The sequence below is a fragment of the Dermacentor variabilis genome, chromosome 5 (assembly GCF_050947875.1).
Source record: "Dermacentor variabilis isolate Ectoservices chromosome 5, ASM5094787v1, whole genome shotgun sequence".
Taxonomy (NCBI): Eukaryota; Metazoa; Arthropoda; class Arachnida; order Ixodida; family Ixodidae; genus Dermacentor; species Dermacentor variabilis.
The window spans coordinates 184,243,822-184,269,550 of record NC_134572.1 but is presented as its reverse complement, the minus strand read 5'-3'; the positions used below and the strand labels follow the sequence as shown (position 1 = coordinate 184,269,550).

The 25,729-nt window shown below is 43.5% G+C and overlaps 1 protein-coding gene across 2 annotated transcripts; it reads right to left on the bottom strand.

The window, feature by feature from the left end:
- Positions 1-1,049: 1,049 nt before the first annotated feature.
- On the bottom strand, positions 1,050-25,598 carry IFT54 (intraflagellar transport 54). Of its 2 annotated transcripts, XM_075693814.1 has the most exons (15): positions 25,317-25,597; positions 25,160-25,228; positions 25,046-25,094; positions 24,772-24,884; positions 24,590-24,685; positions 24,147-24,506; positions 24,002-24,055; positions 21,401-21,518; positions 21,228-21,324; positions 17,527-17,622; positions 15,473-15,587; positions 8,705-8,753; positions 5,197-5,285; positions 3,340-3,545; positions 1,050-1,302 (listed from the first exon to the last, which is right to left on the bottom strand). In XM_075693814.1, exons 1-15 carry the CDS (start codon positions 25,449-25,451, stop codon positions 1,143-1,145), a joined length of 1,806 nt encoding a protein of 601 aa, XP_075549929.1. In that variant the 5' UTR covers positions 25,452-25,597; the 3' UTR covers positions 1,050-1,142. The 2 variants fall into 2 exon arrangements, with proteins under 2 accessions (XP_075549929.1, XP_075549930.1); XM_075693815.1 differs by lacking the exon at positions 3,340-3,545 and having other exon boundaries at positions 25,317-25,598.
- Positions 25,599-25,729: the final 131 nt, after the last annotated feature.

Genomic DNA, 25,729 nt, shown 5'->3' with positions numbered 1-25,729 from the left:
GTGAACGATACGAAAAGTAAATATTATCCATTCATTGCCAAGAATTATGTGGGAGGGAAGCTGCCTTGTAATACTAGTGTGCACATACTGCCGGCGCACGCGCGACTAAGCTGCCTATGTGTTTTTTAAAATGCGCATGCGGATGAGAACTCGGCGCTGAGATGCATCCGGTAAATTTATGTAATCAGTGCTAAATGTAGCCAGCGTTGTGACGGATCCAGCAGCGGAGCACTGAAACCCTTGCTTGCGCGAGTCAGCTGATGCAACAAAGCTTTCTTCTCCATTGACTGCTGTGGCAAAGTAACATCAGAATTTTCTATGTCTAGCCAGAGAAATATGGAAAGTCTTCAGGCCAACTAATACTTCCAAAACCGTAGCGCAGCACGACCGGAGCCATAGCTGCTAGATTTGCGAGGCAGGCTGGCCCGTACGCATGGCGACGGCACATGCGCAACCATTAAATAAACACACGTGCTCGCCGCGACACACTGTGAAAAATATATAAAGCTTAAAAAGCTTCTTTCGTCATTTCTTCGCTTGATGGCGCTAGCTTCTTTACGAAAACTGTCCACTTGAAGCGGTGCGAAAACGGAAACATACGAACTATAATACAGCCGTGCATGTGTGTGTCGTCTGGTCGAGCGGCTGGGATATGCCGCGTTTCGTCGCCAGGGCGGCGTGCAACGCACTCTTTTCGACGCGCTGCCTATCCAGCGCTGGTTCCCCATACCGGTGACAAGGCGAGCATTGGATCTGATGTACTGAGCGTAGCCAGAGGTGCAAGAGCACTGCTGTAACATCAGAAACGATTCTGTGGGTTTGGCAGCTTTGTTTGAAACCTTGATGGTAATGCGGGCTGAGGAGAGGATGGAGGGACATTCCCAGTATGTGCACGCTGTATTAGGATGCTGCCCACAGAGGCGTGGGTACTGAAGCTGCACCTTGCACTTACTTTATTTGGCAAGGTCTGCATGATCTTGGGAACAGGCAAATGGTTAGAAATGGATCTGTGTTGTTGCAGCATGACAAACTGAATGAACTGAACTGAATGAACATGTGAATTAGTGCATTTATCTCATTCTCACTCAGGAAATAACATCTGCAAGGCTAAGCCTTGCCAAAAAGTCAAATATTTAAAAGGTTTAGCGACCAAGGTTTGCAGCGGCCAGCATCTTCTCCAACCGTTCAGCATTGCTGAAGATGACTGCTCTTGTTGCCGAGATTTCTTCCAGTTCATCACTGATGCGCTGGTCCAGTTCTTCCAAGTTCTGTCTCAGAGGCTCCAGGATTGAGTCCGTTGCACTTGTAATAGAAAACGATCAACACATGACCAGCTTTGCTCAGTCCACTGGCAGACAATTTCAAAATCAACTTTGTCCTTAAAAGAAAAAACGACGCACTGTTCAGCTGACATAATAAAATCAAATGGTGTCTAATTGCACCGTGTGCCCTTGTATATGACTGCCAGGAATAACCACAATTACACACTGGGATTAGGAAGCGTAATGTGAGCAAGGAACATGGAAATGCAAACGCAGACCTCTGCACAGAATGTAAAGTGCAGCAGCAATAAAACAATTGTCACCTGAGAAAATTCATGGGCTTAAGCATGCGAAATGTTTTTATTAATTGCACTTAAAGGTTCGCACCACTGGTCATTGTAAATCTGCTTTCTATACAAGAGCCTCTTTTTCCACCAAGAATTGCAAGGTAACCATTTGAAGACAATGAGTTGGACGTAAATAATGTAAGCAGTAAAATGAAATTTCTCAGCTCGGCAATCGCCTAGTGATAGCATGTGTTTACTAAATCTTGCCTCGTCTTGTTTAAAGGGGCCCTGAACCACTCTTTATCGAAGTCGAGAAATGCATTTGAAGTTAAACGAGACTATTTCAGATATACCTTGCCACAAAAAATTTCTTCAAGGCATTCAGCAAAAGCGGAATTATCGGCAACCAAGCATACCATTTGCAATGATTCTTATTCTTCAATGATTTCCACTGCAAAGGCTACAGCGGAACAGGGTGCGCCCACAACGCTCCGCCTACTGAACGTCACCATGGCGCGCAGTTCAAATTTGATTTTGGATGTTCACGAAGATGCCACTATTTCCGATTTTGTTGCCTATGATGCGCCCAAATGCAGTTGTGCTTAGCCAGTGGACTCGTCACGGCACCCTGTGGCAGCCATGGTATCCACGCGACGTAGCAGACCGCACCTACACGCAAGTGCGGTATTTGCTTCGTGCACGACAGGGCTAGAGTGTGCACTCGTGGCTCGTGTGCTCCTGTCTGGATGTGCTACATGGTGCAGACCGTCTCTGTCCTGCACCAGCTTGACCGACGGATAGTAGCCACTTCTAACTTGGGCATTTTGAAGCCCTATGAATAGCTCATTATGAAGCGTAGTCTGCAAAGGCAAACTACTTTGGTGAGGTATGGAGAACCAGAAAAGAGAAAACGTAACACAAAGCAGGAATCGTTGAAGTGTACTACTGCAGACAAGTGGCTCTCAAAACATGCGCGACTGCATCTTTCCTTCATTTCATTTAGTATTCTCAAGGTAATAACATTACAGAGAAGAGTAAAGTAGTTAAGGAACAGCATAGTATAATTACGTGAAGTGAATGGAAGTAACAGTGGAAAATTGAGGTCTCTGGAGTATCAACAAAGTTTTTAAAACACAGAACGAAGCACTCAACAGAAAAATGACTGATATGGAGCAGTACTCTAGTATAAATAATGCTGAACAGAGTGGCATTTCCTGCACACAAGGCGAGGATTGTGGTGCAATTATTAAGACTATGTGAACCAAAATTGAATTTCCTGTCACTGATATAGACATCGAAGTTGCTCACCGTGTTGCCCACTAGGAATGACGCAAGCAAGAACCTCACTGTACGGTATCACTCATGAACACTGAAGCAAGAGTTTGTAAAAAGGCACGGAAGGCTAGGCTTCACACTAAAGATCTTGGGTTCACCGGAACTCGGTCAACTCAATCTTGAAATTGTTGGCATCAATAATGGAGGTGACGTTTGCTTCTCCCAACAAGGAATAGTAATTTTATACAGGAATGGTTGCATGTGATTCTGCACATGTGTCCGGTGTGCTATTTCACTTGCACAATCTCACTCATGCAGCTTTCTTGTTTTTTAACCCATCAATGCGATGTGTTCTGTTTTAGCTAGACAGGTGAGAGATTGCTGTTTTCAGCCCTACATGGTGTCAAACACCATTACTGTGCGGTGCCTTTTTTTCTCTCCGTGGTTCTTGCACTGATTTTTTGTTTGGCACCACGAGTCCAATCAAACTATTGGTGCCTTAATTTTTGTGCTACCTTTGCTCAGAGCTGTAAGCCTGTAGATTCTTGGCATGCTCCTCCTTCCACGAACTCAACTCCATGTTCATGGAGTCCAGGTCCTCGGAAAGTAAGTCCAGGAGCTTTCCCAGTGGCAGCGCTCCACGGCTGACTGCTTGGATGTGCTGTCGGAGCATGTCCATCTTGTCCTGCCCTTGCGCTTTGGAAACAATGCCAGGCATAACCTGTGACGAAACATCACTTGATGTTGCCGATTTGGAAAGTCATCATCATCATAAGCCTATTATTGTCTATTACAGGACGAAGGCCTCTGCCAGCAATCTCCAATTAATGCTGTCTTGAACCAGATGGCAGGGGTAATTTCTATATGGGTGAGATATAAAAAGCTCGTGTTCACTCACTATCATATTTAACCGGAACACACCTTCTTTCCTAACTGCTTGATGTTTCTCTTTACACCCTGTGTTTGTGAACTGTAGTCAAGCCGTCACAGATGCATTTTCATTGTTCCGGTTAAGTCTGATGGTGGCTGTTCCAAGCTCTGTCTATTGATCTGGGGAGGCATTCTGCAAGAGTCCACCTAGTGGACATGTCCATTTCATCTGCTTCTGAAGTGCTGATTGGCTGTGACGCCCGGTTGCTGCAGACGCGCACCCCCTACCAACTAATCAGAACTTCAACAGCAGACGAAATGGACATGTCCACTAGGTGGACTCTTACAGAATGCCTCCCCTGTAGACCTGTAGAGCAGGCCACTCAGTCTTTCGACTTCTGACAATTCAGAGCAGCCGTGGCTGGCATGCTGTAATGCTTCTCAGCCACCTACTCACTGTAACCTGCACAGCTGCTATATCCTCTGCAACTACTACTATGTCACCACTCTGTGGTACAAGGAAATCTTCAAAGGGGAAGGAGGCGGGTATTGAATTTATTTCGAACAATGCAGTCAAAAGGATGCTGATAATACCAAATAAGTTTAAAGTGTTAAAGTATTATTTACAAACACTATTTTCATACATTTGATGTAAAACTGTGGGTGATTAGTGGAGAGAATGAAGGCCAACTTTGCCATTCTAGAACTTCGTGGCAAATTTTTAGAGCAGATATGCCAATGTGACATCATGAATTTCAAGGTAATATTTTTTTTATTGGCGCCATTTTCGTAAAGGTAAAGTTTTCGAAACCTGGGAGCCTGACTCATATTCAAGAACAGAACAGAAAGTTTTGCACAAAGGCAACTTGCTGCGGGTATAAATTTTTGGCAGCTATGCAATTACGCCAGTGCCGAAAATTTACACCAGCAGCGAAGTAGAATAGACTTGGTTACAGCAATATTAGCTGCTTTTGTCCGTTTGAGCTTTTGACCGCCAGGTGGATGCACCATGCAGGCTGCTCCCGTTTATGGCTCCGCCCCAACGCCCCAACTGCATTTATCCGAATACCGGACACGCTAAACCTCTCTAATATATATAAAAACGACATCTGTCGACACTTGGCGAAAGATTTGTTAGATTATCTACCCGCTAGCTACTCGTAAGTTCTACACCGCGAGAGTCACGTGGGTAACGTGACCACTTAGGGGCAGTGATGTTTTCGGCCGGCCAAACAACCCAAGGATGCAAGTAGACGTAGCGGTCTGCGCATGCGCAGTACCGTCGCTCCTAGTTCTTGCGTACGCAAGCCGCTTGCGTCCCCTAAACTAAACTCTCTAATGTTGCATTTAGTGGAGCCAAGTCTTGGCCTAGCTTTTTCTTGCAGATGAGTGCTCTGTTCTTGACAATACTAAGGCCTTGGTGGACACCTTAAGGCACCAATCTATCTCGCCAGCATGGCTTAGTATTTGCCAGTAGTGTCCCTTTAAAAGTGTGGACTTACAGATTCTGCTGTTGGAAAGCCTGTAGACGGCCGCTGGCTTCCTTGCTCCAACTCTTTCTTTGCTTCGAGAATTTGCTTTACCAGGCTTCCTGAAAGCAATAGAGAGCATGCTGTCTGTCACAGTGGCCTCCGATAGCATTACTATCATTTAATGCTGACAAGTAGGCTAGTTGACATCTTGTTCGGGAATAGGTGGTTGCCAAAGTACAGAGGCCATTCCATCAGTCAAACCTCAATACAATGAACAAATCGAATTATCGGATATAACAAACAACATATTTCTCATCATTTTTAGTGTGTAACAAATATATGCTAATAATGAATATTGAATATAATGAAGGTATTTTCATGACAAATACAAATGCTTTATCAAGAGTTTCGTCTCTACTGGGGCATCTAAGGCATTTCCGGCACTAGTGGGAAATGCGGTGTCTTGGTGCGATTGGAACGTCTTGGAGCGACACGCCATCAAATTGTTTTCACAGCACGGCAAACGTCTAAACCAAACATTATCTTTAACTTGCTAATACTATATCGGACTTAAGGTCGCGCAGTATTGTACAGAGAAACTTTGCAAGTTGCATTCAGCAGGGGAAATATATTGGAACAGGAACAAATGCAGCAAGGTTCGCTGTGTTTTTATGCCACTATGTAATTTAAATAACTTAGACTGAATCATTAGTCACCTCAAACCGAGATCCTGCTTGGGCGCCGGATACCTCTGCTTGACTATACTCGGACAGTGCGACTGTTACAAGGATAGAGAGCGAAATACCACAGTACGGCGCTTGTTCGGTGGTATTTGTGTTTCCTTGTATCAGTGTAAATACAGTAGAAACTCGATACGTTCCCGTTACGACCACAATCGAGAACACAAAAGATTACTCAAAAGAGTCACGCTCATTTTTTACCAGTTCATACATTCCCTGAAAACACTATTTTTTGGCACCAATGTTCACTATATCGCCAAACTTCAATCGTATGATGCGTTTTTCGGCCGCTACGTCCTATGAAAACAAAATGGCGAGGCGTGCACGATCGCAAACAGTATACGGTTGCCTGCCGCGGCAGCTTCACCGCAATACTCACTCGCCCATCTCACGTGAAAGCGTCGGCGCGAAGTCAATTTCTCATTTCGGTACCAGCAAACCCTCTCCGGGGTCATTGCACGTGGCACTCACGGCTATCACCGCCAATCCTATTGCAATAAGCATCTTCGCCTATCTGTTTCACAGCTGGTGCAGTTGGAAGCGTAGCGCACGCTTTAAAGAGGCGATAACCGAAGCGCGCCGCTGTTCCCTGCTGCAGACTGCGATTGTATAAGTTTTCCGGCCGCTAGATCCCATGTGAATGAGAAAAGGCGCGATCGACAATGGCATATAGCTGCTCGTCTCGTGTGAAAACGACGGCGCGCACAGTTTTTTATTCCGGTACCAGCTAATTTCCACCCGTGTCGTCGCCTGCCGCATTCACAGCTATTGCTGCCAAACCTACTGCGATAAGCATCTTCACTTATCTGTTATACAGCACGTGGTGCCATTGGTAGCGTACTGCATGCTTTTAGTAGGCGATAATCCAAACACGCCGCTGTTCCCTGCTGCTGGCGGTGCGATGTCCGCATCATGTTTGGCTTCGGTGGCCTCCGGTGTCGCCCTCTTAAAACACCAGGACGCGATGGGAGAACAACGAAATGCATCTCGGGCCGCCGGAGCACCACCGGCTGCACGCGTGTTGGCGCCTCTTGCCGCAGTGATCCGCGCAACGCCTTGCATTACGTAGATGGCAACAAAAGTTGAGTCTGTCAAATTTTTTTAGTTACTTCGGATTGTACGTTTTCTGGGCTGGACCGTTTTTCTTTGTTTTTTTTCCCCCAAAATGTATGAACGGGGTTCTACTCTATTTGGGCTTGTTGGCGCAATAATTTTGCGGATTTTCCTTGTAGTGTAAATAACACAAGGATGTAGAAGATGAGCAGAGACACACAAAGGCGCTAACTTCCAACAACAATTTTGTTTCCGGGATGGGTGCCACTTTATACCTTCACTTTTTCACAGTAAGCATCAACTGACAAGCTAACAGAGGCCAAATATATATGATAATATATGATAATATGATAGTATAACACAATTGCAGACCAAACAAAATATATTATGCTTAACGCATTCCTTCTTTGATAGTCACATGGACAATTTGCTCACACAGCTTTCGTCAAACTCTTCAATGTGAGCACTTTCAATGATAAGACGAGTTAATGCGCATTTGCCTCTCCAGATAACAACTCTACCTTTAAAGCGGGGAACACATCTCCACTTATGACAACGAATTGCGAGGGAAAGCTTGCTAACCTTATTGTAGTGCTCCGTAAGGCTCTCATTAATGCATCTGCCAGTTTGCCCGATATAACTCTTTCCACAGGGAAACAGGACTATGCAGATAACACAGGTCCTACAGTTGACATATTTCTTTCCGTGTTTCTTTTTGCAGATATCCTTTATTGTACCATGTGGTCTTGTTTTTGAGCATAAGCTGATAAGCTTGTTTGGAGACAAGAATACTGTGTCAACCTTTCCACGCAATCCTATCTTCTTGAGGTTATGCTATACGCGGCGGATGTATGGAATTACGCCGAACATTTTCTTTTTAACTGATTCTACGCTAGCTGACGTCAATAAACCAGCCTCTCCTGACTGCATTACTCTGAGCACTCGTAGTGCAGCCTCATTCAAATGCATTAACTGTTGAAAACTGGAAGATATTAAATGAGGGCAGGACTTCTTAAGTGCATTACTCAAACACATTTTCGCTATGCCCCTTTTAATAACCTTGGAATGAGCAGAACTGTATAACAAAAGAGGCTTATTAGCTCTGGGTTGGTAATACAGGCAGACATGATTATCCGACAACACAATTTCTACACTGAGAAAGTGGATACTCCTATCCCCTTGATGTCGAAGCTCACATCAAGGGGACTAAGACATCCGCAGATTATGCTTGTAACACCTTGACATTCTTTTTGAAAACAATGAGGGGCACAGCAAAACAGTCATACTGTTTCAGTATAGTTCTGAAGATCAACCAACTAGCCCTGGCACCAAGATCTTACCTACTCTGCTTGACAACATGCTTTGACACCTATTTTGTGTTGCCTTACTTCAGTATAAACATGTAGGTTGTGCTGACTGTGACAGCTGCGAGTATTTCATTGACAATAGCCCGAGGAATGATAATTGGAAAAGCACATCTCAGAAATAGGCATTTCAGAGACCAAAACTGGAGGAAACAGCACCATTGCATCTTGCCTGAAATTGCACGGATATCTGGGACATTAAATATCAGCACGGCTGGGCATGACCTCTTTTATTAGGCGGTCTTTGTAGTGCGCTAAATATCTCAGAGGTTTCATGCTGGGATTTGTGTCATTTCTATTAACCACCAAGCATTAATAAGAAAGTTCGCCAAGTACCAGCCTTGCAGCTTTGCCAAAACTAATGTGAATTGGTGGACTTACCTTGCTCGGATTCTGGAAGCTGTTCTGTCTCTGGAGTGTTCAGATTAGCCTGCATAAGTGCAGCCATTGCAATACGTTCACTCTCTGCTCTGTCCCAACTGATCTTGGATTAGGCTTCAGCAAACGACACAAGCATGACCCTAACACCGTCACGCCTCAATATAACAAGCATGTAAAACATAGACATATACATATAACAAATTATATAATATAAAGTAAATCTAAAATGTTTTTAACTGATTGGCATGTAATGAATACATGCTTATTACAAGTATATAAAATATAACGAAGATTTTTTTGCATAAGAATATGACTACGTTATGTGAAGAAGAAGACGCGCCTCGCGGCACAGACACATCGCCAACGCGCGGCTCGGCCCCGCTCGCGCTGTTGATTACTGTCGCCTTTTTTGGACAGTGCTTCGGGCTGTCTCGCCGTTCCTAGTCGCCGCGCTTTTGCCTTAGGAGCCGCCAATAAACCTCTTCTCAATTGGTGGAGGTGCTGGGACTCAAACCCCGTCGCTTGTAACCCTGGAGCTGCGATCAAGAACGCTATCGCCCGCCATGACCGACAGCTCATCCCAAACGGCGCCGACGCCACAGTCCGTCACTTGCACCGGCGTTGCACGACAACGCGACCCCAAGATCTTCAGCGGTGCAGACGACGACGACGTAGAAGACTGGTTGGCGTCATATGAACGGGTGAGCGCGCACAACAAGTGGGATGATCCAGCGAAGTTAACCCACGTCATCTTTTATCTGGCTGGTGTTGCCCAACTCTGGTTTCACAACCACGAAAGTGACTTACCCACATGGTCAATCTTCAAGACAACCTTTACAGAAGTGTTCGGCCGACCCGCTGTTCGCAAACTGCGCGCTGAACAACGCTTGCGCGCCCGAGCACAGCAGACGGCAGAAACTTTCACGAGCTACATTGAAGACATCGTGGACCTGTGTAAACGAGTCAACGCGGCAATGCCCGAAGCTGAGCGAATTCACCATATACTGAAGGGCATCGATGACGGCGCTTTCCAGATGCTTCTAGCCAGGAATCTGCGCACTGTGTCCGAAGTCGTCAGCCTATGCCAAAGTTATGATGAGTTACGGAAGCAACGCGCTTCGACTCGGCGTGCTCTGGGCAGCGACGACTTGGTGGCAAGCCTTGACAGCATGTACGACTCATGCTCATTACTTCAACGGGTCAAGGACTTCGTGCGTGAGGAAGTTGCCCGCCAACTTTCTTTAGTCCCCTTCACTCAGGAGCCCACCTCCCGTCTTCCAAACACGCTCCGCACTCTCATCTCCGAAGAGGTCGCTCAAGTTGTCCCTTCCGCACACCATCAGCCGCCTGCAGCCACGAATCTCAACTCTGCTCTGGCAGTGCAGCCTGTCGCGACTCCTCCCACCTATGCGCAGCCAGTCCTGCCTGTGGCTGCGCCTCTTACGTACGCGCAGGCAGTACGCAGGCCTCCGCCTGCGTCTTTCGCGACCCATTCCCAACCGGCGCCACCGGAAGCCCATGCTTCATCTTGGACCGCACCGAGAGCTAATCCTTGGAGGACGCCTGATAATCGTCCCATCTGCTATTCTTGCTGCACTCCTGGACACGTCGCCCGATATTGCCGACGTCGGCCTCAAGCGTTCGGCGACGCCTCTCGGCCCTTCCAGTACGGCAGCCAGCCCTTTCGCCAATACGCCACTCCTTCCCACCAACCGTATGCTCGTGCTGACCTTCCAGAATTTCCTTCGCGTCGCTCGCCATCCCCTCGCCGACGCTCGCTCTCCCCAATGCGTCGGCGACCCGCACCACCTGACCAGGAAAACTGAACGTCGCAGTTCAAGAGGCAAGAACTGCACCCCATTCGAACTGCCTAAGTCCTCGCGCCTGTCCTGCTAACGTGGTCGAAATTAGTGTAGAAGGTGTTCCTGAATTCGCTCTTGTGGATACCGGCGCAGCCGTTTCTGTGATAGCCGCCAAACTGTGCCGTTCGCTGCGCAAGGTGACCACGCCGCTTTCTGGACTGTCGCTTCGTACGGCAAGCGCTCAGCACGTCACTCCGCACGCAGCCTGTACTGTACGTGTGCTTATTCACGGCATTGTTTACATAGTCGAGTGCATTGTTCTTCCCACCTGCTCGCATGACGTTATCCTCGGATGGGACTTCTTATCCCGTCATAAAGCCGTGATCGACTGCGCACGCGCCGAAGTTGAATTTTCCCCTTGTGACGCACCCTTGCACGAAGATTGTGACCGCCCTTCTAAACTTACCGTGCGCGAGGACACAGATATTCCACCTGGCTCCTTCGCTCTCGTACCCGTCTCTTGCGATGCCATCACTGATGCAACGGTCCTCTTCACACCTTCCGACGTCTTCATGAGCCGTAAATCTCTGCGACTACCCTTCGCAACACTTGACATGGCTGGCGGCTGTAGCAATATATACTTTTGCAATCCCCTCTGTATGCCTATTAGATTGCTCGTTGGTGAATGCCTTGGCATCGTGGAACTCCTCGACTCTTCTTCTTTGGTTGACGTCCCCGGAGACCCTTTTGATGTCGACTCCGGCCAGTCGTCTTCGATTTCCGCGCTTGAAGAGACGTCCAAGGATGCTTTCTCGCGTGCCATCGCCGATACCCTCACACCTGCCGAACGCGCCGACCTTCTTGATCTCCTGCACCACTTTAGAAGTTCATTCGACGTTTCACAACCTCACTTGGGCCGCACGTCGGAAGTGCAGCACTACATTGACACCGGTTCACATCAGCCGTTACGTCAACGACCCTACCGTGTCTGGGCCGAAGAACGTCGTGTCATTACCACCCACGTGGAAGATATGCTGCACCGTGACGTTATTCAACCTTCGCACAGTCCCTGGGCATTGCCTGTCGTTCTAGTTCGCAAGAAGGACGGGTCTATTCGCTTTTGCGTCGACTACCGTCGGCTAAATAAGGTAACGCGCAAAGACGTCTATCCTTTGCCGCGCATCGACGACGCCCTCGACAGTCTTCAAGGAGCAGAATTCTTCTCGTCCCTTGACTTGCGTTCGGGGTACTGGCAGGTACCGATGGCTGCAGCCGATCGCCAGAAAACCGCATTCATTACGCCCGACGGCTTATATGAATTTAACGTAATGCCGTTCGGGCTTTGTAACGCCCCTGCCACCTTTGAACGACTCATGGACAACACGCTGCGTGGCCTCAAGTGGTCCATATGTCTGTGTTACCTCGACGATGTCGTGGTTTTCTCGCCTGATTTTCCGACTCACCTGCTCCGCCTCAGACTTGTTTTGACCTGCCTAACGAACGCTGGCCTCCAACTCAACCTCAAGAAGTGCCGCTTCGCCGCGCGAGAGCTCACCATTTTAGGCCACGTTGTGTCCAAGCACGGCGTTCTACCCGATCCTGCAAAACTTCGAGCTGTCGCTGAGTTTCCGAAGCCTCAGACCATCAAAGAACTTCGGAGCTTTGTGGGCCTATGCTCATATTTCCGGCGCTTTGTTCGGAATTTCGCATCGATCATGGCGCCATTGACTCAGCTTCTGCGCGGTGACACCACCCTCTCCTCCTGGTCCCCTGCATGTGACTCCGCCTTCGCTACGCTGCGTCGTCTTCTCACCTCCCCACCTATTCTTCGCCATTTCAACCCGTCGGCTGCAACTGAGGTACACACAGATGCCAACGGGGTCGGTCTCGGCGCCGTCCTCGCCCAACGAAAGCCAGGCTACCCCGAATACGTAGTCGCCTATGCGAGTCGCACGCTGACGAAGCCTGAGGCCAATTACAGCGTGACCGAAAAAGAGTGCTTGGCCTTAGTATGGGCACTTGGCAAGTTCCGAGCATACCTGTACGAGCGCCCATTCGACTTGGTCACAGATCACCACGCGCTTTGTTGGCTTGCCAACTTGAAAGATCCCACTGGCCGCCTCGCCTGTTGGGCATTACGCATCCAGGAGTACGATATTCGCGTCGTATACCGCAGTGGGCGAACACACTCCGACGCCGACGCCCTGTCTCGTTCACCTTTACCTCCAGACTCGGCCTGCGGAACAACTTCCGCACACTCCATCTCATCTCTCGACATGGACTCCTTTGCCACCGCACAACGTCGTGACCCGTGGATCGCTTCTCTTTTCGACTATCTTTCTGGATCATCGACTATCCCTGTATCCCGAACCCTCCGACGCCAAGCATTTCATTTTGCCATTCGTGACCAGCTGCTCCACCGACGCAATTACTCTCCTGAAGGCCGTCGGTGGCTTCTGGTGATTCCCCGCAGCTTAAGGTCACAAATATGTGCCGCTTTCCACAACGATCCACAGTGCGGCCACGCCGGAGTCTTCAAGACGTACGAACGAATTCGCCACTGCTACTACTGGCGCGGCAGGTACAATTTTGTACAAAAGTTTGTTCGGTGCTGTCTTGACTGTCAACGCCGCAAATCGCCGCCTTTACGCCCATCTGGTGCCTTGCAGCCGCTCCTACCACACCCTTCGATCGCGTCGGCATCGACCTATACGGCCCGCTTCCTATGACTCCAGACGGCAATCGGTGGATCGTAGTTGCTGTTGACCACTTGAAACGCTACGCCGAAACTGCCGCTTTACCAAGTGCTACGGCACGGGATGTAGCCTTTTTCGTTCTACATCGCTTTGTGCTTCGACACGGCGCACCTCGAGAACACCTCAGCGATCGAGGTCGCGCCTTCCTCTCCGAAGTCGTCAAAAGTTTGCTCTCGGAATGCCATATTATTCATCGGACAAGCACGGCATACCATCCCCAGACTAACGGACTCACAGAGCGATTTAACCGCACACTTGGCGACATGCTGTCGATGTACGTGGCATCTGATCATGGTAACTGAGACCGCATCCTTCCATTCATCACGTTCGCGTGATGAATGGAAGGATGCGCCAGGATGGCTCTTTTTGTACGGGGGGAGATTGTGAAGAAGAAGACGCGCCTCGCGGCACAGACACATCGCCAACGCGCGGCTCGGCCCCGCTCGCGCTGTTGATTACTGTCGCCTTTTTTGGACAGTGCTTCGGGCTGTCTCGCCGTTCCCGGTCGCCGCGCTTTTGCCTTAGGAGCCGCCAATAAACCTCTTCTCAGTTATAACAAAGTTTGATTGCCCTTTGGTTGATAATCCATAGTACTGAACATAGACACACTGAAGAAAATGAATGATAGACATTGTTCTATTTTACATTTTGTATCAAAGCCTTAGTGCCAGCACATCAGAGTGATGTGACAAATCGTAGAGTATTATCTCATACTTCGACCATTTTGTTAGAGCTGGAAAATTTCTTATAGCTTGCTATAGGTTCATTCCCTGGTTTACTTAGAAATCCAATGAAGTCATCCTTTAATGATAAACATATAAGTAAGCCCAAGTAAGTACTGTCGAAATTCACACTGTCGTGGAAAGCTGGTGCAGCAACTGTCGGCAACATTGCTCGCTGTGTTCAATTTTCTGTCTTTCCTGGACTTGACTTACCAAGCCTTGTTTCAAAGTCGAAATAATGACCATTTCCTTTTGAGGAAAGGTAATTTACTGATACAACTTAAGTTGAAGCTTTAGCTGAGGCCCAACACCAATTCAGCTTGTTAAAATACATGTAAAATGCAGAATGCTTTTCTGAAATAATCCCTGGACTGATTTCGATTAAACTTTTTTCTCTTGCATTCGAAAAGAAAGTGGAATTCTAGTGACTGTTGGAAAAGGAATTTATATTGAGGACCAAAGTTTTTTTACAGAAATTGCCAAATTTCGGTAAGCTTGAAAAATATAGAAGCACAAAGTTTAAAAATCTATAACTCTGCACTCAAAATAGATGTTACAGTTCCGTAAATGGCAGCCGCTAAAACATCCAAAGTGGACAAATTTGATATAATTCATATTTTACGCGGTTTAGCAAAAATCCTTCTCACATATCCTTGGTGTGTTTGGAACCATGCATAATACATATCTTTTTTTTTTTTTTTTGCCTCAGATGTACAATTAGATGCAGTTTACTGAATTCTTATATCACTTTTCATTGCCGAGTTGTAAGCATGATAGTTTTGTTTTTTGAAAATTGACGATTTCAACAATGTTTATACAATGTTTATTGAAAAATCAAAGACTTAAATAAAGATTCGCTTCTAACAGCAACTAGATTGAACTTTTTCTTTTAAATGCAATAAACCTTATCAAATTTGATGCAGTTTCTTTAGGGAAATCTATTTCTCCTTTTCCATGTATTTAGATAGGAGCCCCCAAGCTAAAGTTTCCTTCTAATATAGTTTCATTCTACTTTTATTAATATTCCTTTTTAGTGTATCTTAAGCAAGCTGGAAGCTAATGCCATTGAAGGTCAATAAAACGAACAGGGATATAATTAATTATTGAATATAACGAAGTATAACTGTAACATAAATCTACAAAAAAAATACAGGTTTCTCAGATATGTTTATTTTTATAACTTCCTTTTCATAAACCTTCCTCCACATTACGGGCTTCTGTAGGACTGATTTGTCATATAGCCAAGTAAATCTAAAAAATGTTTTCATTGCTATCTATGAGCTATCAATGTATCTATGTAGCTATGTGTAGTAAAGGTATGCTTATGACGAACTACGAATGTAGCAGACGTATCTACTTGTAAGATTCAGTCTTGTTATAACAGGTTTTACTGTACTTGAGTTTCTTTCGCACTCTTGGCTTCAAGCCAGCCAAAGATGAAACAGGACAAGGGCATATACCATTTGTTCCAAAAAACATTTTGCTTACAAGGACAGGTTGCGTTGTGACCTCGGTAATCACAAATTCCTCATCTTTGTCATCTTCATTTTTGTCATCACTTGTGTCCAGAATCACATTTTCAACTGGCTTAGCAGTTGGAGCCCTGTAATAGAAACATATTTTTTAATACGTGAGTGCTAAAATATAGACCAAAGCCACATGCATGCACATTGCTGCAGCAAAGCTGTTTTTGACAAGCCTTGGCTTCCTGCCAGAATTAACAACAAATTGGCAAATCTTACATAAATTTCAACTCCAATTTTTTTACTTAATTTTTTTTACACCAAATTTGAGTTTGACAATTTTTCGAATGTGCACTAAAAACAGGTATTTCAATTACCTAAACTATTGCTATTTGAGCATCTCAAATAAACAAATAAGATATGTCTGTTCACAGCTTATATGAAGCCATAGAGTACTTATACAAGTTTTGCAAAAGTCCTGTACCTAGAACCATAGTGCAATAATTCAGAGAACTTTGGACATACTGATTTATGCAGTCCACTCTGTTGTATTATAGGAATTACAAACTTGTAAACTTGATGCTTTATTTCTTTTACGTTAATATTGGTTTAAAAACAGATAAAGGCTTGAGTAAAGAATGTGCTTCCTGCAGCAGTTGCTAGTGCATAGTTTTTGCTTTTAAATGCAATTAGCTTTGTCCAAATCAGTTCAGTTAATGCCAAGCAAAATGATTTCTCCTTTCTTATCGATTTAGATAGGAGCTCCGAAGGTGCTGCTTTGTGTTAACACGTAAGAAGGTGCATTTTACTGAACTTGCTTTTGCAATGAAACTACCCCAAAAACATGCTATTTTAGTTGAGCCATTTCGCAATCTGTCAGTGTTACTGTAAGTGCAACTCTATTTAACTTTTTTGTTACTCTACGCCCTATGCCAATCTGATGCCTGTCTCATTCATATTTTGCATACATGACAATGCCATGCTGAAAGAGTGGTACGCAAGGCAATGCACACAGGGGTCTGCTTCTTCAGCAATATCACTCTTACCAACTTTGAGTATGTTATGTGATGTTATTAAGTAATACTCACTTGTTGAATGTCACATTAACTAGCCACTGAGGAATGTGATAATGATGTAATCATTGTGATGTGCACAGCTCAAAGTACAGGCATTCAGAAGAAGCATTCAACTTCCTCAAACGCCTAGCTTGTGACACTAATAAATGTAGTGAACATGTTCGTTTTAATCTGTTTAGTTGCACCAATGGTAAAACAGCGCGGGAAACAAAGACGGACAGATGAAAGAACACACACAACAAAGTGCTGTGGTGTGTGTTCTTTTCTCTGTCGATCTGAGACATATTTATTTGCTTATTTATTTATCTAGATTGCCTGAAAGGTGTTACGCATGGGAAACCAGTGTGGAAATCACATCTTGTGTGCCCAATAAACAAATAATAGTAATGTGCACCATAAATATGTCAGTGTCCATACATGTGTGTATAAACAAACTAATGTGCACCCTATAAAGCATGCACAGTGCATTTATAGGTACCAAGGTAATTGTGTATAAATATATATACTATAAGTGCCTAAAGTTAAACACCTGTTTAAATGTTCCACATACACTTGTGCTATCTTGATGCAAATGAGTAATTAAGCTCATGATTGTTTAGTGCACAAGTTCTTTTAATAAAAGCAAAAGCCAATGTGCAACAATTTCTGGCCATGCAGGTTAATTCCTGTGCCACAGTCTGCTTGCCATCAATAGTGTGCCTAAATTTTGTAGCGGGTCTGTCAATATGCACGTTTTATAACAAAAGGTGCTTGCTTATGGAAGGCTCATTAACAACTTAAGTGAATCAAACTGTGATGGTGAGAACAAGGGAAGTATATTAGCACAACGAGGAAACAGACTTAAGAAAAACAGAGTACGATAAAGGTACAGGGTCGGTGCTAGTGGGGAGAAGATGGGTGCTTCCGCCTGGCAAAGGTGTCAGTGATAGCAGTGGTAGAAAAAAAGCACGAAGAGATAAATAAAAAAAAAGCTCAGTGACACAAGACAAAGTGTGGTGCGTACCTGGCGGCAGGAGTAGTATCAGCTGAATTCTCCCTCTTTCGAATCCTTGGTGCCGCTGGTCTGGAACTCCTAGGCCGTGACGACCTCAATGTGGACCTAGTAAGATAAAGTAAGGAAAAGTTTGAATGAACTTTGCTACAATTAGTGAATCGCTTCAATTCAAATGGAGTTTGGACGAGTGCTCATATCTTGTAGATTCTTCATGGCTTACTTCGCATATGGGGTGTGTGAACAATGACTGCCTTCAAACTATGAACTCCTTCATTACTACAAGAAAATTATTATTATGAAGGGGTCTAACAAAAACATGTGTGTCGCCATAGACAACACATAGCATAGTATATAATGCAGCTTTATAAACTGTAGAAAACTAATTTTTGTAATGCATAAGTTAGAAGCAAGAAACATTTATTATATAATAAGCAAAAATATGCAATGTCGACATTCTTACAGCAACTTTAAAAGAAAGCCACATAATTGGTATGTTTGCTCTTTCAATACAAAACACAAGAAGATCATTAGCCTTTCCAGTGCCTGTGCAATGCAGTGAAGCAGTTCCTCTAGCTACTTTGTGCGGCAAATGTAGCCTGTGCATTTGTGGCAACAAACGTTTATTTTTTGTTTGGCTGTGCCAGCTGGCTCCATCTTATGCTTGAAAACTTCCTACCTCATCAATCGCCCTCTGCCTCCCTTTACTTGGTGCCCATTCTCTAACTCTAATAGCCTGCCATGTACATTGCATTACCAGTTCAATTCCACATTGTCTTCTTGATCTTAACCGAAATATCAGCTAGAGCCATAATTAGAATACTGTAGTCTTCATATTCACGATACTTACTACTTACCTAGTTATAATAGCATTTGTGAGATATGATTGGTCGATGCGGCTTAGCTTTCACAAGACCTAAGTTAAGTCATGGTAGTCATTGTAGGGCCTAGGAGTAGGTCCATTGTAGGGTGCCCTGTGATAGTTGACGAGTTTTGCTGGAGATACAAGGCTGTCAGTAACAGTTTTTCAGCACACAAACAGATTTTGTTTAGTGACTGCTAGGATGGCACAAATAATGTGCGAACGCCTGCCTACTTGCCTCCTAGCACGATAATAACCATTCAAGACACATGTCATTTCTAACAATTTCTTAAAGTGCCTGCTGTTCGGAAGTGCCTGTTCCTGCATGCTGGTATGGCACAAATGTCTCAAGCTGTGACGCTGATGCATGTGCGATTCTGAAACACTGCTACACTTCTCCGAGACATCCGTGGAATCCCACAAGGTGGAGGAAGTGTCACGAAAGGGAAAATGGTCATTCAACCGAATGTAGCATAAAGCTACAAAGGAAACCCATATGGTAAGAGAACTTCGCCCTCGCACTGCGATCTGCTAGCCTGCTGGTTAGCTCAGCTGGTAGACTGAGCACAAGGTTTCACGTGCGCTGCGTTTTCGCACACCTAGTTTGCAGTGAAATGAGAGGTGGCTCGGAGGAGACTCTTCATCCTGTCAGCATTCTGACAGCGAGTGTCTGCAGCTATCGAGTGAGATGTGTTCATGTTTGCCTGTGCATGCGTGACAACATGCTTGTTAATTTAGATAGTAAGCGAATGTTTACAGCACTTTACGCAGCTGATAAAACAACCAACCTAACTTTACATTGCAGTATAATAATTTGCTATCGCAATCAATGCTTTGCCTGTCGGGCAGAACTGTGGCTTTTCTAGCTAGCTAGACATTCTAGACCTTTAAAAAAAATGTTTTTTGTTCAATTCTACAAGTGGCAGCAATGAAAGTTATTATCAAATGTAAAGGAATAATTTCTAATAAGCATACATCTTTATTTCATGCAACATATTACAGTTGCATTAACACTCCCAGGTTGTTAATCGAGCCTTCCACATAAGAAACATGGATATAGCAAATTATTTAATGTAACAAAGTCAATATGAAAAGTTTCACACTGATATTACGTGTAACACATATATGTCTTTAGGGATATGGGATATAACAAATGTATTTTGGTGTCGACGTTCAACTGTATTCTGCCAGTACTGATCGACTTAGCTGGTTACAACATTAGGGCTAGAAAAAGGAAAGCTGGAAAGGAAGCAATGGATTGTAGTTTGCAGTGTCATGAGAGGCATAATATTCAAGAGAAAAATAATACTTGCTGTATGAATCATAGATAAATAAGACCAGATTATGTGAAGGCAGTGAAGCTGGCCACATCATGTAATGCGCGACCTGTTATGCAATGACGCCAAAGGAAGAAGAAAAAGCTAAACCTTTTTTTTACATATCATGAATAACTTGGTATTCTATAACAAGAATTTTTATGCACTAAATGAAACTGTGTCTAGGATAGCATAGAATAAACATAGCAGACATGTAACTGAATTATTTCACAAAGAGAGCTTTAAATATATATATTTTTTGTTTTTCGATGAACAGCAAGGGAATGGAACTAATTATCTGATTGTGCTGTCGGTGCAGTTAGCCGGAGTTCACATCTGTCTTTTGAAACTTTGTTAATAGTGCAAAAAGTGGCACTCGAAACTTCATTTGCTACAATTCCAATTGTTTTATGTACTGATTGTGTTTGTTCCGAGACAAAACACCACTGAATGCATAGAATTTTTTTAATAACGAGTGTGCACGTCATTGATTTCATCTTGAATGAATAAATGAATAAAACGTAATGTGTAACTGCTGCTTTCTTAAAGTGACATAATGAGTTTAAGAGGAAGAGAAACATAGTCAATGGTGGCAGAAAATATGACAGAAAGATTAAGAAATTTACAAGTACAAGGTTGTGTCTGATTCACACAGAATAGCTACGGATAGAGGTCTCTGGAAAAAAGCATTTTGTCTTGAATTTACTGAGGTCATAATCTTGAATTCCAGTCACTTCCCTTGTACACATTTAACGTGTGCTAGATGATTGGTAATTTCTTTTCTAAGAAGTGATGACATCGAGACTAAATCATTTTTTCTTGACATTTGGTCATTAACATTTGTGGAAGCTTTCTTTATTACACTTCTAGCCAGCTATCTACAGAATAAATAGCCTTTGTGCGAGAAGAAGCTTCTCACTTTTGTAGCTACAGAAGCTGATACTACTAAATGTCAAATTTTTGGAGTGGAATCAAAAAGTGAAAATTGACGGCTATAATTGTGTTCTGTAAACTAATTCTACACATTTTGAGTCTGTTTTGATGGTTCTGACTTAGGATGCCTGTTAGACAAATGAGATTTCAGGTGACATATGTTTAACTGTCAATGTCCCTTGAAGTTGATTCAAGTGAAATTATACGTACATTTCATTTGAACATTGTTATTACAAGTTGGGAACATAGAAAAAAGAACTGCCTGTGAAGAAGACTGCCTGCTTCTAGGAGGAATTCTTGTCAGGAATTGCAAGAATTCTTTGCAATTCCTGCAAGACAGGAATTTCAACCAGCAGGATACGAAGAGAGATGAAATAAGGATGAGTACATTGTAAAGGTGCTGGACAAGTACAACAGATAATTGATAATTATTGCATAAGTCAAGGTAAACAAACAAGCAACAACAACTGTAACAACCACGAAAATAGAAACCTAAACTGATGACAATCGGCAGACTGCACAAATTCCATTCAAATTCACATCTGAACTTGGAAATAACAATTTACTATACATGTTATACAGCAAAGTGACAAATTGCTCACCGAGACATTGGTCTCTCGCCTTCCTGCATAGTGTTGTTCTCGGGCTCAGGAGGAGCCAATAAGTTGTCTGCTTCTAATGTCACTTCATGGCTGTTTGCTGGAGAAAAAAAATGCCATAGCGTTCTTAAACTTCTGTCAGCTGGCATCAAGCGGTGCTTCTTAGTTTCTCTTACACATAGGTAGCTTATCCTGTTGTCCATCACTACTGCTTTCAGGAGTTTGCTCCTTGTGAGATGACCGTTTCGTACTGTGTGGACGTTTGACTTCAACTTCATCCTCTTTAATGTGGTGCTGTAAAATATTAAGAAAATATCCAGTGACCATGAGTGGTAACCAGCCTTTTTTGTTCTTTTTGCTTTTCTTTTTATGAATGGGCATTGTGCAAGTTCACTGCCACTGCATGTCGACTGAAGCACCTGTATAGGCAGCATCGGATACAAGTACGTCACTTCTGTGGAAAGTTTCTTGACACAGTCAAACCTTGTTGTTACTTGGGTTCAGTGTTCTCACTTTAAACCACACAAATGTACACAAAATTTCCTTGCCGATTTTTTTTTTTCCAGAACTCAGTTTTAATCTAAAAGGGTGAGTGAAAGCAAATTTGCCAGAAATGTAACACAGCAATAAGGTCTGTGCAAGCCTGTATGCACTCCAGTACAAGGAGCCTGACATCACATGTCAGCCTGTAGCCCAAGATGTATCATTACAATTTTTTTTATTTTTGTCCATTTTGCCTGTTGCTGTGAAAAAGTTGAGAAACGTAGAAGGGAGAGAGGCCTTTGGCCTAGGTTCTTGCAGTCTTTTGCACTGTGGCCATGGATGAACTGGACAAGTTCACTGATAGTAATGCAGAGTTGTATCTAAGTTCCAATATTTTTAATGCATTATTATTAAGTCAAAAGTCAATATTAAGTCAAAAGTCTATCTTTATGCCGACGACTGCGTGCTATACCAGGTAATTTTTTTCTCCTAGTGATCACGCCTCACTTCAGGATTCTTCAGGATTCCTTCAACAGATTTTGCACCTGGTGTACGGAGTGGCAGATGCGCATTAACTTTTAAAGAAACCGTAGTAGTGTCATTTACAAACAGCCACTTTCCTTCACAGCATGTGTACGCTTTCAATAACACAATACTTCCCCGGGCACAGGTGTACAAATACCTTGGAGTTATATTCACGCACAACATGCAGTGGTCCCAGCATATTCATCGCATTACATCTATAGCACTAAGAAAATTAGGTTATTTGAGACAAACATTATCTAAGTCGACAAAACGCACTAAATTACTAATGTATAAAACACTCATTCATTTTGTATTATAGCACGCTTCATGCGCCTGGAACCCGTATAAAGTTTGCGACATTAACGAAGTTGAAACGGTGCAAAGGAAGGCTGTTCGTTTCATTTGTCATCGTTACGATCATGATTTCCCGCCCTCATCCACAATTAATTCCTTGACTTTATCTCTTCTATGCACAAGGCAACATATAGATTCCATGAAGCCATTACATTAAATTATTCACTCATGTTGTCGACTATCTGCTATTACATCTCGTATGCTAGTGCTCTTCCAGCTAGATGTTGTCACACCCTCAACCTAAAGCCTTTCTTTGCATGCACTAACACATTCAAACACAGTTATTTCCTGAGAGTTGTCGACTGTTGGAATGAGTTACCCGGTTCTGTTCGTGAATTGGCAGTCTAATTTTGTAGAAGCACTAGTGTGATAAGATTGCTGTTCCTTTTTTTTAATCTATTATGTTCAACTGCCTTTTTTTTCTCTTTCTTGCGCATTATTGTACTCTACACCAGCAATAGCCCTGAATAGGGCTGCAGTATTTGAAAATAAAATAATAAATAAATAAATTATATGGCTCATGAGTTGTCAGCGCTGGCATGACCACCACCAATTTGCCAAAAAGTAATTGAACCCTTGACCTTTGGTGTTAATTAAGGTTAAACTAATTAAGACACAGGTAATTAAGATGTAGTTAATTAAGGCACTTGAACAGAGGGCCTTCGTTGGGAATCAAACCCACGACCTTGCATCGTGGCATGATGCACAGTGGTCTCAATGCTGTTGCATTCACCCACTTAGGGATAAAGTGCCCCTTGAATCTTTTTGTATTATTATTTGGCAGTGCTCTTTACCAGCATAATGTCACAAATAAACTGTCATTTTATTTGTGCTCGAATACCAAATTGCATATAGTCACATTTTCATATGGCATTTGGCATTGCCCTTGACTGCTTCTCGAAAAATTATTCTGTCTGTTGCTAAAGCTACCCTGTTGAAGAGCAGGATTTTGAAGTTATACAACAGGTTTCAGAATGAAGAAAATGTGAAACATATTCAATTATAAAAAGACTTGCAACTAATGCAAAAAATTATGTTAGATTTGGTAGTTCATTTGGAAAATTATATTCACTGAAAAAGAAAAACACATTTCATGGTGTAAATAAAAACCAAGTAAGCTGAATTCTGGGGCAATAAAAACCAAAAGCACTGAACCCTAGTTATAAGGATGTCACATCAAACATGAAAATACCTTTGTTATATCTGATATTCATTAGAAGCGTACATATTCTTTGCACACTCATCAGCAGAAAGCATTTTAGATTTGCTTTGTTATATCAGTGATCAGTCTGTCCAGTTATGATATACAATTGCAGTACCAAGATATACAATGTTTATATAGTTCTGTAGCTAGATGCAGGAAGTGAAATAAATTCATAGCAGGAAGCAATTAATTTTAAACAGCAGCAGCTTACATTGGTTGCTTGTAGAAGTAGGTCCGTCTTGTCTACCTTTGTGACTACTTGATCCTGAAACATGCGCATGGAGAAAGGCTTTCCCACATGTTCATTTCACACTGAAAGAGAGTGTGTCCATTGGAAATGAATAGAAGTATCACACCTGTTCAAGTTTAGAAACTCCATTGGGCAATTCCGACGGAGCAGCATCTGTAGGCTCTTTCACCTCCTTCGATGATTTTTTCCTTGAGCTAGTTTTAGGTCTTTCATTGCCGGTCTGGTGCACAGCGTTGTCCTCTGGAACCGCTTCTGCCAGCTTGCGTGTATCAGGCTCTCTAGATTTTGATCTGTGTTCCCCTGAGCTTCTCGTCTTGCCCGATTTAGAAGGTCTGCTGCTAGAAGAGCTTTTTTCTTTTTCCTTTTGCACCGAGGATGTTGACTTCTTTTCTTTACTTGTGTCAGCTTCACCTGCCGTTTTTCTTGATTTTCGTTCACTGTCTGACTTTTTCGGAACCTTTGCTGCCTGGAAAATAAACTGATGTGTTGTATAATTCTTCTTAAAATGAGTGCTTAGTTTTGGCCTGATTGAAATGAGAGTGTTTTCACCTCTTTCTTTTTGCTCGTATCCTTCTTCTCAGGTTTGCTTGGTGCAGGAGGCTTTTCACCGCCTAGCACTTTCTTCACAGCCTCACTAGAGTCCACCTAAAATTTTTACGTATAAAAATAAATAACCAATGTAAATTAAACGAAAACCTTAATTGCTAGCTTATTGCGCCTCATGTAGTCACCTTTCTGGCTGCTGACTTTGCAAGTGCTTGAAGAAACTCATTGGTTTTGTCTGGTTCGTGTCCAGCGACTATTTTTGATGGTCGCACAGGCAACGCCGTCCCAGTTACTATGCCTAATACAGAGTTCAACATCAGACAAACTAGAGCTTAAGTAACATAATGAAGCACGAATGGATTAAGCAGGTATACACTAATTTCGGAGCCATATTTATATTGCCTGATAAATTTATATAGAAATTTAATTTGGCATGTCCAGAAGCCACGCATGACTTACCCACAGCATCAATAGCTTTCTGTAAAAATGCTATTTTGCCTTCCTTGTCCTGAAACAGTGGAAAGGGAACTATTTACACCGCATCAATGTGAAAACAAGGGATTCCGAACTTGCCTTAATATTTTCTGACGTAAGCTCTTCCTGGGTGTACAACCCATCTAAAAAATTGGTTGCCTTGATGACCTGCAGTATAAGTGAGAAAATAACAATTTACCTAACGTTGTCCATGTGCGCAGAGTGGCGATATGAAAGTTTGTTCATGCATGCTTACGTTATGAATAACGTCATGCAGAAATCGGAAAGGCGGTTTCTTGAGCAGCTTTTCTTGCAGGGGTGGCTTTTTTATCACAGATCCCAAGAGGTCTTGCGTTTTCTTAATTACTCTAGCGCTTACTTCTTCGTCCATCGTGCTTATAACCTTGTTTTCTTTAGCACGCGGGAAAGCTGGCTCAGCGAATGAAGTTATCACATCTTCGGTTGCACTGGAACGCGCGGAATCCGGCAACGTAGTTTCAGTTTTGGATTCATCCCTATGGCAACGGAATGTGGCTAGGCCTTCACCCACTGATTCGTATCTTGTTGTAAACAAACCGCAAATGAAAAGTATTTAGCTCGCAAAATGTAAATATACAATCAATGCTAACTTGCAAGCGTAATTGCTACTTTTCTGATTTGTTGAGACTA